At 42.0% G+C, this 18,620-nt stretch overlaps 1 protein-coding gene and 2 long non-coding RNA genes across 4 annotated transcripts in view; 2 read left to right on the top strand and 1 right to left on the bottom strand.

Annotated features, from left to right (window-relative positions):
• OCLN (occludin) overlaps positions 1–18,620 on the top strand; it is a 30,101-nt gene extending 11,481 nt beyond the window's left edge. For both annotated transcript variants that reach the window (XM_083577409.1, XM_083577410.1), the window contains exons 5-9: positions 6,268–6,407; positions 10,152–10,346; positions 12,145–12,316; positions 14,613–14,654; positions 16,046–18,620. In XM_083577409.1, coding sequence (XP_083433535.1) covers positions 6,268–6,407; positions 10,152–10,346; positions 12,145–12,316; positions 14,613–14,654; positions 16,046–16,147 — 651 coding nt within the window. In that variant the 3' untranslated portion in view covers positions 16,148–18,620. The remainder of the gene's footprint in view (positions 1–6,267; positions 6,408–10,151; positions 10,347–12,144; positions 12,317–14,612; positions 14,655–16,045) is intronic.
• LOC310745274 lies at positions 11,894–16,039 on the bottom strand. The gene is made up of 2 exons (XR_014540057.1): positions 15,817–16,039; positions 11,894–12,684 (listed from the first exon to the last, which is right to left on the bottom strand). It is a non-coding gene; the product is annotated as an uncharacterized lncRNA (long non-coding RNA).
• LOC310745269 lies at positions 12,677–14,007 on the top strand. The gene is made up of 2 exons (XR_014540052.1): positions 12,677–13,431; positions 13,968–14,007. It is a non-coding gene; the product is annotated as an uncharacterized lncRNA (long non-coding RNA).

The following is an 18,620-nucleotide window of genomic DNA, read 5'->3' as shown; positions in this document are numbered from 1 at the left end:
GAGTTCAGCAACATCTGGAGACAACAGGTTAGCCATCTCCAAAAACTATGAAAATCTGTCATAGTTACTGTTGTCAAGTAGTATATTCAATGGCTTATCTAGTTCTCTGTATATCCAAGTTGTAAAGCCAGGTTAGGTGGGCTGTCACAGCTTTTAGAGTGCACATAAAAACACTCTTATATCACCATACTTCAAATGGTAATTAGAAACAGTTGTAGCATTCTCTCATTTTGTGGCGGGGGGGGATTTTTTAAAAAAAGTCTTCCTTTTCACACTTTGTAATGTAGTCGTACCTTGGAAGGCAAACAGAATCCATTCTGGAGGTTCGTTCGACTTCCAAAACGTTTGAAAACCAAATCGTGGCTTCTCATTGGCTGCAGGAAGCTCCTGCAGCCAATCAGAAGCCATGGAAGCCCCGTCAGATGTTCGGGTTCCGAAAGAACATTCACAAACTGGAACAATCGCTTCCGGGTTTGCGGCGTTTAGGAGGCAAAACGTCTTGAGTTCCAGGACGTTCGGGATCCAAGGTACCACGGTAAAGGTAAAGGACCCCTGACAGTTAAGTCCAGTTGCAGACAACTCTGGGGTTGCGGTGCTCATCTCACTTTACAGGCCAAGGGAGCTGGCATTTGTCCGCAGACAGTTTTCCGAGTCATGTGGCCAGCATGACTAAGCCACTTCTGGCGCAGTAGAACACCGAAACCAGAGCAGTACATTGAAACACCATTTACCTGCCCGCTGGAGCGGTACCTATTTATCTACTTGCACTTTTTAGCATGATTTCGAACTGCTAGGTTGGCAGGAGCTGGGACCGAGCAATGGGAGCTCACTCTGTGGTGGGGATTCGAACCGCCGACTTTCTGATCAGCAAGCCCAAGAGGCTCAGTGGTTTAGACCACAACGCCACCCGTGTCCCTTACCACTGTACAATATATCAACCTAAAATGAAATACATGATTAGGTTTCTGAGATACATGGATGAGTGTTTGATACATCCACATGTCAGAAGACCGATAATCTTCCTTTTACTTTGGCATATGCTGATTTTGACCTAATTTTGGCAATAATTATAAACTAGATGTGCAGGGGAAATGAGGGTACCAAGCTTCCCAGGACTTGCATAACATTCCTCTGTGTAGGATGTATCAGGTGCAGTAACTCCACCAATACTGGGCCAGTTTCTGTAATGACAAACCATGGTTTTGCGTTGCATGAACAAGCCTCAGGCTTACATGCACCCTCCCCTTTTTTCCCCATGTTCCACTTAATAAGTTACTTTTAGGATTGCAGCCAATCATGATTTACTTTTGCATATTTAACAGCAAACTATATTTGCCATAACTCAGGAAGTGTCAGGGAGAGGTGTGAGCATATATGTAAATACAGGCTTCATTCCTGCGTTGCTAAACCATAGTTTGTCTTGTATATTTATTGAATTGATGGGATCAGCAGGCAGACTTCCGGAGTTGATTATTCAGTGCCTCGGTGTCTTACCACAACCATTATATATGTCCTCAGGCTTACTTTACACAGTAAATAGACAAACTTGGGTTTACAACCAAGCATATTCTCAGCTGGGAGTTGCAGCCAATCATGGATGATACATGTGTTTGCATTCAGACTTCATATTTTAGGTGTGCCCTTTTAGATATAATGCGAACCACCATACTCTGGTATCTGCCTGTTCTGCATCACCCTTTAAAACTAGAGGTCATGCATGGATTTCAGTTATGCCAAACAAGAGGATGACTTGCTGCAGCTCTTATAACTTAGGGAAATAGTCTTGTTTAACATGATTTGCACGTTCTCTTTTCTTTTATGCCGTAGTCCCCACAAGAATCCTGCTTCCAGCTAACATGATAATATGTGCAGTCACTTTAGGTGAATTTAGGCAGTTGAAAATTTTCTAGTCTCCGCCATAGAGAAAATCGTTTGGTTCTCATGTTACTGATTCTTTACACGCTGGGTCAACAAACCAGCTAAACTAAATAAGTGAGTTCCTTTGACCTTAATTCAATAGGATGAAATTTGTGCCAATCCAGTTCTCAGGGTTAAAACTTTACTGGAGCTATTCCTTTAAAAAGGGTTGTTGTGTTAATTGGACAGCTATCTTTCGTTTGTGGTGTGTGGAAAGTAGATTAAGTTTGAAAAGAATACAGTGACTGGGTACATAAGTGAAAACACTGCTTTCCTAGAAACATTAGCAAAGGAAGAGCTATAGCTCCATGGTGGAGCCACCCGCCTTACATTCAGACTGTCTTACATTCAGACTGCAGAAGGCTCTGCATAGGAGGTCCCAACAATCATCATCTGGCATCATTGTGATATCAGGTGATTGACCAGTGAGTAACTCTACCCATCTCTCTCATTTGCCCCACAAGGGGAGAGATAAGGAGCAGATTTTGTCCACACACTTAGTCTACTTGGTCATGATGGCCAGAATGGGGAATTCCTTGCTCTGCATAATCCGCTTCGTCCTTGCTCTTTTGGCTTTCCACTGTAGGCAGACCACCTTTTCCAGCTTGGTTTTTGTTTTTCTTTCCTCTGGTGTCCTGCATTATGAATTGCCATTGTTTTTGCTTTGTTACTGTATATGCCTTAAACAACAACAGCATTAATCACCTTGAACACGGTGTGTCCAAGGTAGAGAGAAAGAATAAGAAATTCAGCATAAATTGAAATGAGTATAAGCTGTCCTCCAGCGCTGTTTGTGTTTTGGAAAGATGAAATTATTTCATCTGGAATGTCGCACTTCTCCCCCTCCTTTTCCCTCTTAAGTAGCTGCTTCTGTGCTCTGGAAAACATAGCTGACAAAGCTATGCTATGGCTGTGAAGAGATGTAGGCTTTCAGCAACTCTGTATGAAGTTTTAAACCTCTGGAGAACTTGGAGCCAAAAGCTTTTTGTCATATTCCACATAGAATATGACAAACTGTGGAAGAATGCCATTTTTTTGGGGGGGGGGATACCTTTCCCCTTAATCACTCTTAACAAATATCCATGTAAGGTTTGAAAAACCAGTCAAACTGCTCTTTCCCTCCCTCCTTCCTCTGCCCAAAAGAGATCGTGAGGTGAAGACACATAGCACTCCATATCTAATACTGAATATCAGATGGAATTTGAGAAGAAAGTAGTTCCTTTGTGAAAGTAGTTACACCCAGCCTCTTGGATGGGGTTGTTGTTGGTATCCCTCTGTCTCGAGAGACAATGGATGTGCAATCTAGGGGTGAAGGCAAACTGCTGTGTTAGTAGCATGGAAGTGACCTTCCTGAGGTGCAAGCCTGGGCAGTGTGTATGGAGGTCTTGGGCTGCCCAGATGACAAGACACCCCCCCCCTCTCGACCTCGCTGATGTGGTCCAAAGGAGCAACAACAACAAATTTTATTATTTGTACTTCACCCATCTGACTGGGTTGCCATAGCCGCTCTGGGCAGATTCCAACAAATATAAAAGCATAATAACATCAGACATGTGCTTCCCTATGCATTTGGCACCAGCTCGGCTGCAGGGGGTCACTGGAAGGAGGTGTACAAGGCGCCACCTTAGGGACTCCATTCCGGATTTCTGTAAGGTTTACTCCTTTGCCTTTTCTTCTCCCAAGGCAGTGGAGGTTTTGGCTATGTACTCACAGAACAAATGTCTATGCACACTGTTTCACAAAATGCTGAGATTAGAACCATGGTGCTTTCTAGTGTGGTATCCAGATACTGGCAGGGAATATTTTGCCCCATTGGTTAAACTGCAAATCACTGCAGTTCCATGCAGCTTTGAAGCCAGTATGAATTTGATAAAACCCTGTAACTCAGGGGTGGAAAATAATAGCCTGTGTGCCAGATGTAGCCCCTGGGTCCCCCTCATCTGCATCATAAGCATCCCCTTCTTGCTGCACCCCTGCCCTCCAGCTATCAGGCTTGAAAAAAAGCCTTCATTTATATACAATTATCCCCTGGGGTGGCAATTGTAAACCTTTCCTTCCCCAGCCAGGACCCCCTGTGCTGCAATTAGGCTTGAAAGACTTCCAAACAACAGAAGCCTAATTGTGATGTAGGAGAGGGGCTTTCTCTCCCCCCCCCCCCCCGCCCTCCAGGCAGAGCTTGGGAGGAAAGTTAACCCTTCATTCCCCAACTGTGATCCCAGAAAATCCCTGCTTGCAGGTAGGCGTGAAATAAGGTTTCCTTTCCATGCTAATTGTTGTTAGCGGCTTGGGGTTTGTGACTTTAAAAGCTTTTAAAAGCACTCTTTTTAAAAAAGCATGTGTGAGCAGGGGGTGGGGTAGCCACACCCCACTTTTGGCATGCAGCCCTCCTCCCCCCAGTTAGACAACAGGAAATGCAGCTTTTGAGCTGAAGAAGGCTCCTCGCAAATACTTAGCCATCAATCTCTTGTGGTCAGAGCTGCTCCAATTCATGCAGCGAAATTTCTTAAAAGAGAAGTACGTGTGTTCTGTGTCTCTTGATATGAGTGGTGCACTCCATATGTAACTTCTGCCCCACCTCAGAATGGCACGACTGGAATTATTTAGCAAGATGCCACAGCTGCCCCCACCCACACTGTTTTTATATCATAGTGCCATATAGTTAGAATTGTTTTTACAAATTCTGCCACCTTGGGCTGAACATTCCTGAGACTGGGTGATTTGTTCATGCATCAGCATGGAAACTGACCTGGATGGCTCTGGATTGATATCCTGGGTCTTGCCTTCAGCCAGCATGCCTGGGGGTCGGAGCCGCCTCATGGGAAGCTCTTTGAACTGAGAAGTTGGCTGATAAGAGAGCCAGTCACTCAAGGGGGAGGCACTTGGATTCTGCTCTGGGCAGCCTGCTTTGGGTGAGGTCAGTGAGGGTGTAGAGAGCTGAGCCTTTTCTGTGGAATGCGTTTCCCAGAGTGGGCTGCCTGGCTCCCTTGGTGATAGCTTGTTGCTGACAGGTGAAATTGTGGCTCTGGTTGAAAGCGTTTTCTACTGGCTGACTTGGTTTGTGTCTTTAAGCTTGCTTAAGCTTTTAATTAGCCAGTTATGTTTTGATGTCTGAGTTATTCCTGGACTGCTGGGTTTGTTTGTTGTTTTTCATTTTCGTGCGATAGTTGTTTATATTGATTTTTTTTAAATGAACCTTAATGTTACCATGTGTGCATTTCATCACCTGCTGTTGTTCTACAGCAGAGAAGGTGACTAAATGCCTGTATTTTCCGGATGAGTCAAGAAAGGGGATTCCCCTGTGGGAAGCTCTTGGGTGTTCTTGGTGTGGGATACTGGGAATTCAACAGGCATGCAAAAATCACTGCAATAGGTCCAATTCAAGTAAACAGTTGTGGTAGCAGGAACCGGTACAACGAGTTCTGCTAGAACAATGGGTCTCCCCCCCCCCGTCTCCTACCCCTGGGCACCCGGGTGCCCCCCAAACAGCTCTGGGAGAACCTCAGAACAGTACGCAAGGGGCAGGGAATAGCATTTGTCCTAGTAAGCAGAAATGCTTGTGCTGACGAGCAGACATAATAGTGAGATGTTGAATTCAAGTTCAGCATTTGTTCCAGTTGTAGTCCCATGTGTGAGGGGCTGTTGAGAATGACTTCTAGAAAGGTGTCTCATCTCGGATCTCTTCAGCTGTGGGTCAGACTAAGAAGACATGATCACTGTGCACCCCATTCTGCAAGTCTCACTTGCACATTGCTGTATGCACCAAAGAAGGCTCAGGAATGTGCATTACCTGTTTGGTTTCCCCACTGCAGCAACCCCCTAAACCCCTATTCAGGAAGCTGTCACCTGCACACGCACAACAGCTGTTGAACTGTGGTTTAAGTTAGTAAATTGGATGGAAGCTGGTATGAGGCATTAAACAGCAGTATTTCTCAAACCCCTGCAGGATAGATATTCATAGTGGCTAATGTCATGCGTACACAGTTTCAAACACCAGCAACGGGAGCGCACTGGAGCCAGAGTGAATCTGTACAAAGCCTTATTCTCAACATGCACATTTGAGGCAGGCTTCGTTTGGTGCGAAATTTTGGCATTTGAAAAATGCATAATTCTTCCTTGAGTGTAGTTGCTTATTATAACCTCTTTGGGCAGAGAGAGCTGGCAGGCAACCTGTTCTTTAGTGCTGCATTGTGGGTTCAGCCCTCTACTGTGGAGTCTAATCCTTTCTTTAAATACACATTTTGTGCCATTTTAGAATCTGAAATGCAGCCAATTAAAAGCCGAGAGAAGTATGGGATGACGGTATCCTGTTCCGTGTTACGTGTTTATCTTAACACATGTATGTCCTTCCAGGTGAAGAACATAAATCCAGAGCCAGCAATACCTACCCCTGTAGCTGACTATACAGATCGAGTTGCCAGTTCTGTGGGTTACTCGGTTTCTGAAGTTCCTGTACAACAGATCTATAATGACAATAGCTACAGAGCTACTCCGTAAGTATAAATGTTCCTGTTTTTTTTCTAATTGAATGGACACAATGCAATAGAAAGACCACACAGGCTCAATATTAAGCAATTCAAAGCAGGTTGTGATATCATTTTCTCCTGCCACCCCCCCCTTTCGGAACATTAATCAATTACTAAGATTCCTGTTGACAAAACTGTAACACTGACCTGCAGTTGAAAGGAGTGGGGGGCAGTAACAGCGGCAGATTCAGGGGAGTGCGACTGGTTCACCTGCACTGGGTGCTGAATTTTGGCATTTCACAGGGTCCTACTGAAATTTGAAAGCCCAAATTCTGACACTGGCAGTGATCCCAGGATCTGAATTACACCTTTGTTTTGGATCATGGATTAGTTTAGGTGAACAGCTGGTTAACTAGCTAGGTTGAGGATGGGGTGAAGGGTGGTTGTTTTAAGCTTTTCTTATGTGAAGTTCTCCAGCCTAGAGGGGATAGGAAAACTTCAATAAATAAATAACACTTGGATCTGACCTGTCCAGAGAGTTAAGAGACTAGGGTGTTTGAAAAAAAGAAAAAAAGCATACTGTTGATCTTCATCTCGTAGCTACTTATCACTTTGTCATATACAGGATTTATTTGTTACAGTGTTCATCTGGGATGTGCATAGCTTTGTGGGTTGTTGTTTTTTTTCAATATTCTGAGGTAAAAGCAAGGCTGGAGCCTGAGTGGGTATACTTTTCAAGGTATGCAGACCTAACAATAAAAGTGCAAATATTTTATAAAATGTAGAATGTCCACATTCACACTTACACAACCTGAGAGAACACAGGCCCTGTGCTTTTAAGAGCCTAGTTTCATGGTTACACTGCTGTTTACTTTTCATGTGTGTACTCCACTGTTTAATAAGTATTTGGATAAGGATAACCAATCCGCATTTTGATAACCTAGGAGGTAAACATACACTTACAGTCCTCTGGAAGTAAGTCTTGCTGAGTTCTGTGGGACTTGTTGTCAGATAAGGGCATAGGATTACAGACTTAGTCCCTTGGGTGTATTGTTCTTTCACTGTTGCACCCTGCATTTCATAGCATTTTGTAAGGGAATTTATGATGAAAACAATAACATAAAGCCAACACCTAGAAACATTAAAGCAGCACTAAGAATCCTAACTCTAGGGATTTTTAAAGAATGAGCAGTACTATCCTATCTTTCTTCATGCATCTTGTAAATACTGAACAGCCTTTAAAAAAACTTCTCCCAAGTTCTTGGGTGTGTGGAAATTTTTTAAAAGCTTTTAATCAAGAGCCAATATCAACTTAGGAGTGTGTTGGGAGAACGTTAAGCATAGTGATTTGAAAGAATCATGTTATCCTCTGGGCTTGTAGAGGTTGCTTGAAGAGATTGCTCTTCTTGTAATATTCTCTGGCTCCATTGTTTAGAAAACTGACTTGCCTTCTATTACAGTGGTACCTCAGGTTACAAAAGCTTCAGGTTACAGACTCCGCTAACCCAGAAATAGTGCTTCAGGTTAAGAACTTTGCTTCAGGATGAGACCAGAAATCGTGCTCCGGCGGCTCGGTGGCAGCAGGAGGCGCCATTAGCTAAAGTGGTGCTTCCGGTTAAGAACAATTTCAGGTTAAGAACGGACTTCCGGAACGAATTAAGTACTTAACCCGAGGTACCACTGTATTGGCTTCCATTGCCCACTTGCTCATCAAGCGTTCCTTACATCAGGTAGTATGCCCTCCAGATGTTTTGGACTAGAACTCCCATCAACCCTAGCAAGCATGGCCAATGTCCAGGAATTAATGGGAAGTGCAGTCTATAACATCTGGAGCGCATCATACCGGCTGCCACTGCCTTAGGTGATGTGTTGGTGGTTTATCATTACTTTGCCCCCATGTATCACCTTTTAACTGGGTTCAAAAGGAACTGGTGATCAGAAAGTATGTCGTTCATCCAGCTTGCCTTTGTACCTTCAGAGCTATGTTTTGTCTGGAAGATAGCCATAGTTGAACTTATTAGTTATTCTGTTTATGAATGAACATAATGGAATAAGGACAGTCCTTGCATACATATTACATGAAATAGCGCTGTAATGAATGGTTGTCAAAGGTTGATGGCCATGTTTTGAGAGGTGCAGCAACACCATCCTGCTTGCAAATTTAGCTCACAAGTGAAGATTTCATAATGTTCTCAGTCTCTATATTGAATGAAATAAAAACACTGCATTCATTGGGCGGGGGCAGGCGGGGCAGCTTGTCACATTAGTGGCATTCAGAAGTTTCACAACCATGTCTTAACCTAGAATGTGTAAGTCCCTTGGTCATCTGGGGTCTAATTGCAGGAAATAAATTGACCGGGGAGGGGGGGCTAATATTTTTGTCGCCATGCATTGGAAAGTGTTCTACCAGCCCAATCAAGTTTCTTTGTAGCTTAGAATTGGGCAGGGATCACCCTTGAGCAGATGGAAGAAGATGTGTTCCCCACCCCCTTCAAGCTAGAAAGGAAGGCTATGTTGCTAAAACACTCATCATGGCATGGCAGGTAAACCAGCTAGAGAGGAAGGTTTGGGGCATCTGTTTGACTGGTGCGCAAGCCACCTCAACTAGTCCCTGCTAAAGCAAACTCCTGTTCTCTTACCCCAGTTCCCCCAAAATAGAGCTGGAAATTGTGCCTGACCTCCCATGGAGGCACAGCATAAGGTCAATTACTACAGCTGCAACTCTATGCCTGTTAATCTAGGAGGAAGACCCGATGAATGTAACGAGACTGACTTTCAAATAAATATACCCAGGATTACACTGAAAGCAAAAGGCAGGGTCCTAGAAACCACACCATTTTGGCTATCAGGGCCAGTCAAAATGTGCCTGACCCAAGATGTGCCACTCTTTGTTTTGTCACTTAAAGACTAAGTTAAATGTAAACCACCTTCAGTAATGGCTGAACACAAGTCTCAGGGTGGTTTACATAATTAAAAATAAGTTTTGTTATGAATATTGGTCTGACCTTCCCCAAAACTGCCCCCAACTATGCCTATAAAAAGAAGGGCCAGAACCATATTCCCAGTAAAATTTAATTTTAATTATGTGAGCCAGGTTGAGAGGGGTTTTCAATATCAAAAAAGACATGACAAAACGCAGAAGATGATGAGGGAAACTAAGGCAGGATATATATCTGGTAGTTTCACTTGCACATACTGAGGTTTGCTTACAGAAGGATCTGAGGACTGTTGTCTGTGTGCCAAAGGAAACAATAATTAATATCATTTTGTCTTAGATTCTTGAAGTCAACTGTTTTCTGTAAATGACCGGGAGATTAAATGTGTACAACTTGCAAAAGGTTGGGATACTTAAAGTTAAGGAACAGTCAAGCAAATGTGTCCAATATTTTATTTCATTAAGTTCAATGCGCAGGTCCCTTTTGTTCCTATTTTAATCATTAGTTTACTAAAGCTGAACAGTAACTCTGAGCCCTTAGAATTACAGGGGTTACTCTGATTAACATTTCTAGAGAAGGATACCAGCTTATGCTACAGAGCAGAAAGTATCTGGCATGACTTCGCCGACTTTGTTACCTGCTGCATTGGTCCACCTGACTTCGTACAACAGCTCTTAGACAATAATGTCATTTTGTGTAATGAAGAAAATAATCTTAATATTGGGAAGCCTAGCATTAACAACCAGCAGTCTTTATTTTGTGTCTCTTAATATCTGTTCAGTGTATTGATGCTTTGCCATGAAACTGGAAATGAATTGTTCTTGTTTTGTAACAGGATACCTGAAGTGAATTTAACAAAGAGCCCAATGCCATCTCAGTATGCCAACACTAGCAGTTACAATGGGTCAGCTAAGGAGCCAGCACAAAAAGGAAGAGCAGGAAGAGCAAAGAGAACCTACACTGACAACTATGATGCAGATTACACCACTGGAGGAGAGTCTTGTGATGAACTGGAGGAGGACTGGGACAGGTATGGACAATTCCATACAACTTGGGCATTGGTACCATGTTAATGGCAGCCTGGTTGTAGAACATCGTACAGAGAACCCCACTTATTCTAACTCAAGTTGATGCAGGTTACCATGAGGATTTAACAGGTTGTGTATGTTATGAAGGACACTGGGATACAGTCTCCTACCAACACTCTCCCTCTAGGTTTCCACTAGCATATATGAAAACTGGATATGAAATTCAGAAGTTGATGTCATCTACTTGTTAGTGAAAAGCTAGTATTTCAGTAGGGAAAATATAAGTGCAGTGCCTTTCCTACTACTGATGGAAGCATCACTGTGTTTGAATACAAGTATTTTACATGAATGTGATGGATTGAAAAATTAGTTGCTGTAGCTTCTGTGTGTTACCTACCTATTAAGGTGTCAATCTTGTATGTTAGGGCAGAGCAGGAAAATGAAGGGAGGTGCAGGCAGATGTCATATTTTAGAACATTATTAGCCTCTGAAAACTGTCTGCTGAAACTGACTCATCCTGAGCTGCTGCTTGTAGGCATACTTGGAAGGTCTCTGTTTTTAGAATCTGGTCACAAGAATGTAAGATTTCAGAAATGGCTCTTCCTGTGTTTCAGTGAGATGATTCAGTTGGTTAAAAGTTCTTGGATCACTGCTTAAATAGGTAAAAACTGACCAGCAATTAAATAAATATACCTCACTCTAATCAGATAGTAACATAGTTTGTGAAATTCTTGATTTGTCCCTTAACAGACCTTTTTTTTAAGTAAAACTTATAGTAACCAATTTTCAAAATAAGAGGTACAAATGAAATGCACTCCAGCTACCGTTTATGTAACCTGAGTTAGAAACTCGAGTGTGTTATGCGTAACTATGGCAACTCATGCGGTCAGCCAAGATAATGAAGTATGAAGGAAAGCTTGCATTGCTTGTTAAGTAAACAGTGCCCTTTCCGTGCATGTGCCCAATCAATGTGCAAAAAACATAGTATGTGGAATGCATAATGTGTGTGTGTGTGTGTGTGTGAGAGAGAGAGAGAGAGAGAGAGAGATTTCCTTGGATAACCATATGTACATGGAAGGAAGATGGAGCCCAAAATAGTGGTAATAATTTCTAGAAACTGAAGTCTTGCTGAAGGAAAGTTGCAAATGGTCTACCATCATGACTCTATATGGGATTGTTATTCAGTATAAAAATGATAACAATATGCATACCATAAGCACGTTGGTACGTTGCCTGTCTGGTTCTTTCATTTCATGACTGCAAAAAATAGGAAGTGTTCAGTGAAATACCTGTGTAGTCCATTTGATCAAATCAGGTTATATAACATGTCAGTGTTCATTTCAAAAATATGCTGTGATATTGTTTGTTAAATTACATTTTTAACACAAGTGTTGCAATATTCTGCAGAAACCGTTGACATGAAGTAACTTTCTGGGACTGAGAATTCTCCTTGGGAAAACAAACATGATAGTTGTATTTTTCAATTTATTAACATGTTTCTTTTGCACAGGCTAATGTTTAGTGCAGTGAAAACTTTACTCTTTAAAGGTGTGGAAATGTACTTCTTTATTATTGCGTTGGTTCATCTTTGTACAAGGCTCCTATAGGCATTTGCCAGTTCTAGTAAAGAATGCGGATCTAAATTCTACATTTTCATGCTTTGACCAAAGCACAAAACTGAAAGATTAATTTGCATCATAGGTATCCTTTCCCTATAAACAAATGCTAAATCAGCAAGTCTCTCTGCAACTGCCCACTCCATTTCTTCAAACAATGTCATTTAAATCACTCTTCATCCAGGGAATATCCACCTGTATCATCCGATCAACAAAGGCAAGGATACAAGCGAGATTTTGATGCAGGTCTACAAGAATACAAGCGGTTGCAAGCAGAGCTTGACGAAATTAGCAGAGAAATTTCTCGTCTTGATAAAGAATTGGATGACTACCCTGAAGACAGTGAAGAATATAGGGTAATTTCATTCATTGAAATATATTACGATATGAGAGTATTGCTTTAGTGGTACATACACCATTTGCCTCTTGAGAGAATTTTGGACATTAGAATTATGTCTGCATCTGTACATGTGCTGTAATATGCACTAAATTCGCTTGCATCCCATCTCTCAGAACTACAGTCTAGCTAAGGCTGTGGAGGGTGGGATAGCCCTCCAGATGTTGTCAGATTCCAACTCCTATCAACCCCACCCAGCATGGATGATGGGCATTGCATTGGACATCATATTTCTCATGCAGAAGGACCCGGGTTCCATCCTTGGCATCTCCACTTAAAACATTCTTAAGCAATAGGTCAGGGAAGGAGCTCTAACTTGAAGAGTCACTGGAAAGAGCAAAAGATTGGTGAAGTGACTCAGTGGTGTTTTGGTGAAGGCAAATTTGTATTTTTTATGTCTCTTTGTTTTTTTGAAATGTGGCTTTAGATGTTGAACGCAATATTAGTAGCCAATAGACAACTATTATTCGTCCCATATGCTTTTCCCCTAAAAAAATCACAAGCTATTAAAGTCTGTGATACTGTAATTAAAAGGGAACCAGGAAAGGAACACCTAAACTCCTAATAATCAGTGCAGTGTTTGTTGAAACCAACTCTAACCGTAGGCTTCCCTTAGGCTAGGTAGCTGGAAGTAGTTTTCCCTTTCCGAAGAAAGGATGTTGCTCTTTAACCTGAAAAGACAGATATATAATTTACGGTAATGTAGACAGCAGTCCTTAATACTAATACTGACTGGGACTCAAATGCCTGTAGCTTTAGAGGAAGTAACATGCTTGATAAAGGAGCTTTCTAACCTACTTCATCCAACAAGAATCCCAAGTGTTGTGGGAGTTAGCAACGTGGAAAGTATTTAATGTTGGTGACCTCTGAGGAAGACTTTTGGGGCTGACTGCACAGTGTTTGCTGCTTCCTTTTTCTTTCTGAAGGATCTGAGTCAGCTTTTGAGTGAATACACTGATGAAATAATGGGATATTTTTCTCTGTCTCCTTTCCTGCTGTTTGTTGCTCAATCCCCTTTTCTAGCCTCTTTAGCACTTAAAGATAGAGACTCTGGCCCTTGACAGCGGTCAATCAGTCTAGACTAGAATCATAGAATCATAGAATCATAGAGTTGGAAGAGACCACAAGGGCCATCGAGTCCAACCCCCTGCCAAGCAGGAAACACCATCAGAGCACTCCTGACATATGGTTGTCAAGCCTCTGCTTAAAGACCTCCAAAGGAGACTCCACCACACTCCTTGGCAGCAAATTCCACTGTCGAACAGCTCTTACTGTCAGGAAGTTCTTCCTAATGTTTAGGTGGAATCTTCTTTCTTGTAGTTTGGATCCATTGCTCCATGTCCGCTTCTCTGGAGCAGCAGAAAACAACCTTTCTCCCTCCTCTATGTGACATCCTTTTGTATATTTGAACATGGCTATCATATCACCCCTTAACCTCCTCTTCTCCAGGCTAAACATGCCCAGCTCCCTTAGCCGTTCCTCATAAGGCATCGTTTCCAAGCCTGATGGCAGGCTTTATCTTGTGGTTACAGTAACATTTGTAGAGAAAAGAAGTCTGAGCTAGGCATCAGACTTTTTACCTTGTGGCCTCCATCCTCAGTAAGGATGAGCCATGGACTCCTACAGTGGCTATCTCTGATCCCCCCCCCCGCCGCCAATAACTAGCTTCCTGGAAACCACTCCTTATTTAGGCTGAGTTAAACCATTACTCCACCCATCCCAATGTTGTCATCTTTAATTGGTGGTGGCTTATGGGGGTTATAGGAGTCGAGGAAGCTGCATTAAAAGGAGTTGGACCATTTGTCTATCTATTTGAGTATTGCCATTCCTGGGCTTCAGACATGAGTCTTTGCAAGCTGTAGTTGGAGAAGTTGGGGATTGAACCTGGGACATTCTGCATGCAAAGTCTGTGGGTTATCACTGAACCATACCTCTCCTTCCCCACTCCCAAATAGTGTGTGGTCTCCAGTCCATATTTGTGAAGGATCGGGGTAGATGAGAATTCCTCAAACAGATACCTATACTTGCAGGCTTTCCATAGGCAACTGTTTGAGAAAAGAATGGTGGCCAAGATGGGCCTTTGGCCTGATCCAGCCGGGCTCTCCTTACGTTCCTGCAGCTGTTCTTGTCACCAATAAATATATTGGTTTAATAGTTAAATATTTATACATGCATCATAACGAAGCCTGCCTCCATTCTGCTTTTGATTTTTGCTAATGTTTGTGATATCTAATTTGAGTTATTTTTACTTGTAGTCTGCTGCTGAAGAATACAACCGACTGAAGGATATAAAGGCAGTAAGTAGTTTACTTAAGTAATCTCTGCGTAAACCAAGATACCTCCTGCTGCAGCAGGCTGGGTAACCCACTTTGAAAGAAGTACAGCTGGATTGTCTATTTTTGCAGACTTTGAGTGGCTGCTTCCTGAAACCTGTTGCAATTGTTTTTGTCTTCTAAAAAGCTTGTGGTGTTTATTCAAAAACACTAGTAACTGTAGTTTCCCACAGTTGTTGATTTTTGTTCTTCACCAGTTTGGACCTAACTCATTGAATACATGTGCAACATGATGGGGCTAGAAGTGTCCCAGATGTGTTGCAGTAATCCTTGGCCACGGAACATGTAGACTTCAATTATGACTTAGCTCTTGTTGAACAAGTTGCCAAGTTAACATAGCCTGGATGACTCTGGCCCAGGTGATTTCTATCTAGGAGAGGGTGCAGTTGGCACACCAGCCTCAGCTGGTGAAAGGGTTTCTGTGCCACCAGTACCACTTTAGCCTCCTGTGGAAAAGTTGGATCTATGGAGTGTCACTGAATCTACAGGTGAGGGGGCCAGGCAGCCTCTGGTGGGCAAGATGAAACCAAGTTTTCCTCTGAACACTGGAGCTATGGAAGAGAGAGGATGAATCACACCCCAGAGTTTGGCAGAAGGCTAAGATCTGTTTTGGTTTTATACTGTCCAGGTACAAGCTCATAGCCATAGCAATCCTCTGCCTCCCAGCTCCAGCTCCAGCTCTGACCTGATGGGTGTTCCAAAATTCAGACCACTTTTCAGGTTGCAGAGGCAGAGCAAGGGAAGGCTGAGGTTGGGCTTGCATCTGTCCCTGTCAAATACAGAGCCAAAGTATGTTCAATCTCTAGCTGTTTGGGGTGTTTCCCTCCCTGCACCAGTATTGGACAGAATCTAATGTTGGGTGTGTTCACCATATGAATTCTTTCTGTTAAAGTGGCAGGCTGCTTTTCAAACTGTTGTCTTTGAACTGTTCTGTCTCTTTTAAAACAGAAGCACAGCTATTGGTCTGCCATACATGTTCCTTCCGTTTATTTTTTTCTTTTTAACAAATTTTCATTGGTTTTTAAACAAATACAATAACCATTAAACTCTTATCTAGCAGTACATCTAAGGGTGCTTGTTTTATGCATTGTCTTTAGACATTTACACATTCAAAATTCAAACTTACGTGTTCCTTCAGTTTCGAACAGAAGCACATGAGGTCATATCCCTTGGGTGATTATTCTGCAAATTCATTGTTTTAAGGACTTCATAAACTATTGAGAGTTTCAGAATAGGCTCATTTGTCTCTTCTGATAGTGATCACTTTGAATTAATAAGACAGTATATTATTCTAGCATTTTTAAGATGAAATCTGATTTACTTCATTTATTAATAGTTTTCATTCTGTGTTTTAGTCAGCAGACTATAAGAACCGCAAAGCCCACTGCAAGGTACTAAAGAGCAAACTGTCGCACATCAAGAGGATGGTCAGTGATTATGACAGACGAAAGTCATAACAAGAAGAAAGAAAGACAGCCTGGTTGCTTAAATATGTTAATTTTCATAAAGGTGGGACATGATTGTGTTGGACCACAGATAATGACAGGGCGATATTTTCACCAATACAACACTTGTGCCATGTTTACTATGAAGTATGAAATTGAGCACTCAGTATATGAGACCTCTTATTGTTTCACTGAGTCAAGGAATTTCACCACTCATCACATCAGGTTCATCCGTTTTAACATGTAGTGGGCATCTTCCTGTCTTTTGTCTGCGATGACTCATCCTCCATTCACCTCTGTATGTCACATCTTATTTTTAAAAGCAGTTGAGAAATCCCCCCCCCCAAAAAAATCTTGTGCCCCCCCCCGAAATAATCCAGTCCTCCCTTTCTTAAAGATTTATTGCCACATTGTATCCTTCTAAATGCCATTCATTGTGTGGTCTGGGTGCTTCTTCCAAAAGGTACGTTTCTTCATTATTTTGTTTTCGAAACACAGCAACCAATTTTCCTTGTAAATGTCAAAATATTAAGAATTGTATTTTTTAGGTGCAGCCCAGTGTTGATCATTCTGTATGGTATCATCAATGTCAATGTGAACTAAATGTAAATATATCTATTATTTTTTAAAATAACCATTTGTATTGTAAGGAATGTTTTCATTGTACAAATGTAGCTTTGAGTAGCAATGTTTTTACTCTTAATATCTTCTGTGGATTGACTTTTGAGTTGTATCTGAATATGTAAAAAGGATCAACTTCAGCTAGCCTGGTTCTTCTAAGTTGCCAAAGTCTGGACCACTCTGCGGTGAAACAGTTTTTGCCAAAGAAGAATAGAAACCAAAGTAGAAACTGATCATTTTATAAACATGTGTGTGCTCCTTTTTGAATGTTATGACAAAAGCACCGTCACTTAGGAATACCCAGTGAAAATCCAAATGAATTGTATACGTACTGAGATCCAGTGCTCTCTTAGGTCAGTTCTTGGCACACTCCACGCATGCTGTAGCGCAAATGAAATAGCCTTCAGTTCTCCAAGATTTGTATTGCCCCCTTTTCCCAGAGCGAAGCATCATCTGAAGTAGCAAACAAGCCATTGTTAACATTAACTGCACCTTGTCAGTTTAGATAACATGACAAGCTGTGGCTAAGTTTCCCAGCTCCACTTCACACTTGTTCTGGTGACTGGCGAGTGGGGGCATTTGAGATGAAGGCTTTGCCGCATAAGTTCTCATTATGCTAAACTATGGTTTAGCTTGACATCTGAACCAGGAAACTGGTTCCATGAGATTAAGCTACTAATCTGTAGTGGCATATCAAGGCTAAAGTTTAACACTTTGTTGTTTTCTTTTTAAGGCATATTTCAGACATTATTTTGATATAGTCATGCTAAGGTAATCCCTTTTTTAGTCAAACCAAAATACAACAAAAAAGTGTGTAAGCTTCCTATTTTGTGACACTTTTGACTTGCTAACGGATAATACAAATGTTTGCATTTTTCTTGTGGGCAGACTTATTTACTTATTTCTTTGCTACTGTTACCGTAGCTCAGTTTTAAACACGGCAGACTCACACCCTGTGTGCATTTAACTTGTGTGAATACAGCTTTATGTGCCCGGCAGCCGGTCAACTGACATCACACAAATTAAATGCACACAAGGCAGAGAGCTGTTAGGCTCTCAGATTTGCTTACTGGGCTTTGGAAGACTGTCACAAGGGTTCTGGAGGCCTCCTCAAGATCTTGTTGGGACTTTGTGAGACCCCAGAGCCTGCTAAGCAAGGCTTAAAAGCTCTCTGCCTTACATGGGGGACAAGGCCCACTCGGCACACCAGCTTCAGAAGAAGGGGAGGGGTGATCATGCCAAGATTGGTTCAGGGATTGTTCTGACTATATGCTGTTTTGGCTTTATAAATGTAACCCCTGAGCAACTTGCGAGTCTACTGTAGTTGCATTGTGAATAACAGCACAATATTATCCATGTCTTCTAGTGGAATATAGATGCTGTCTAATCTTCATGCATTCCATGATAATTAAAAATGGCAGTTCTTTGTTCAGAAAAGGCCACAGTTGTAGTCGGCCATTCTGCAGCTCTGGCTTGCAGTGCTTTTGGGGAAAGTATATTTGCCTGAAAGCACCCCCTATACATCCAAGACTCTAGATCAGGAATAGGCAAACTCGGCCCTCCAGATGTTTTGGGACTACAACTCCCATCATCCCTAGCTAACAGGACTAGTGGTCAGGGAGGATGGGAGTTGAAGTCCCAAAACGTCTGGAGGGCCGAGTTTGCCTGTGCCTGCTCTAGATAACGGACAATGTTCATAAGGATTTTAATGGACTGAATAAAGAAAAACAAATTCCTTGAATTTGGCAAAAGAGTGGAAAGTGTGCTTTTAATTTGTCTTAATTGGAACGTAATAACTGTGTACGTAATGGCTGATTTGTATTTTTGTTATATGGTGTCAATAAAATAATGTGCTTAATACTAA

This window comes from Podarcis filfolensis, assembly GCF_964270895.1.
Source record: "Podarcis filfolensis genome assembly, chromosome: 11".
NCBI lineage: Eukaryota > Metazoa > Chordata > Lepidosauria > Squamata > Lacertidae > Podarcis > Podarcis filfolensis.
The sequence above is the reverse complement of the archived record's forward strand: the minus strand, read 5'-3'. Positions and strand labels throughout refer to the sequence as shown.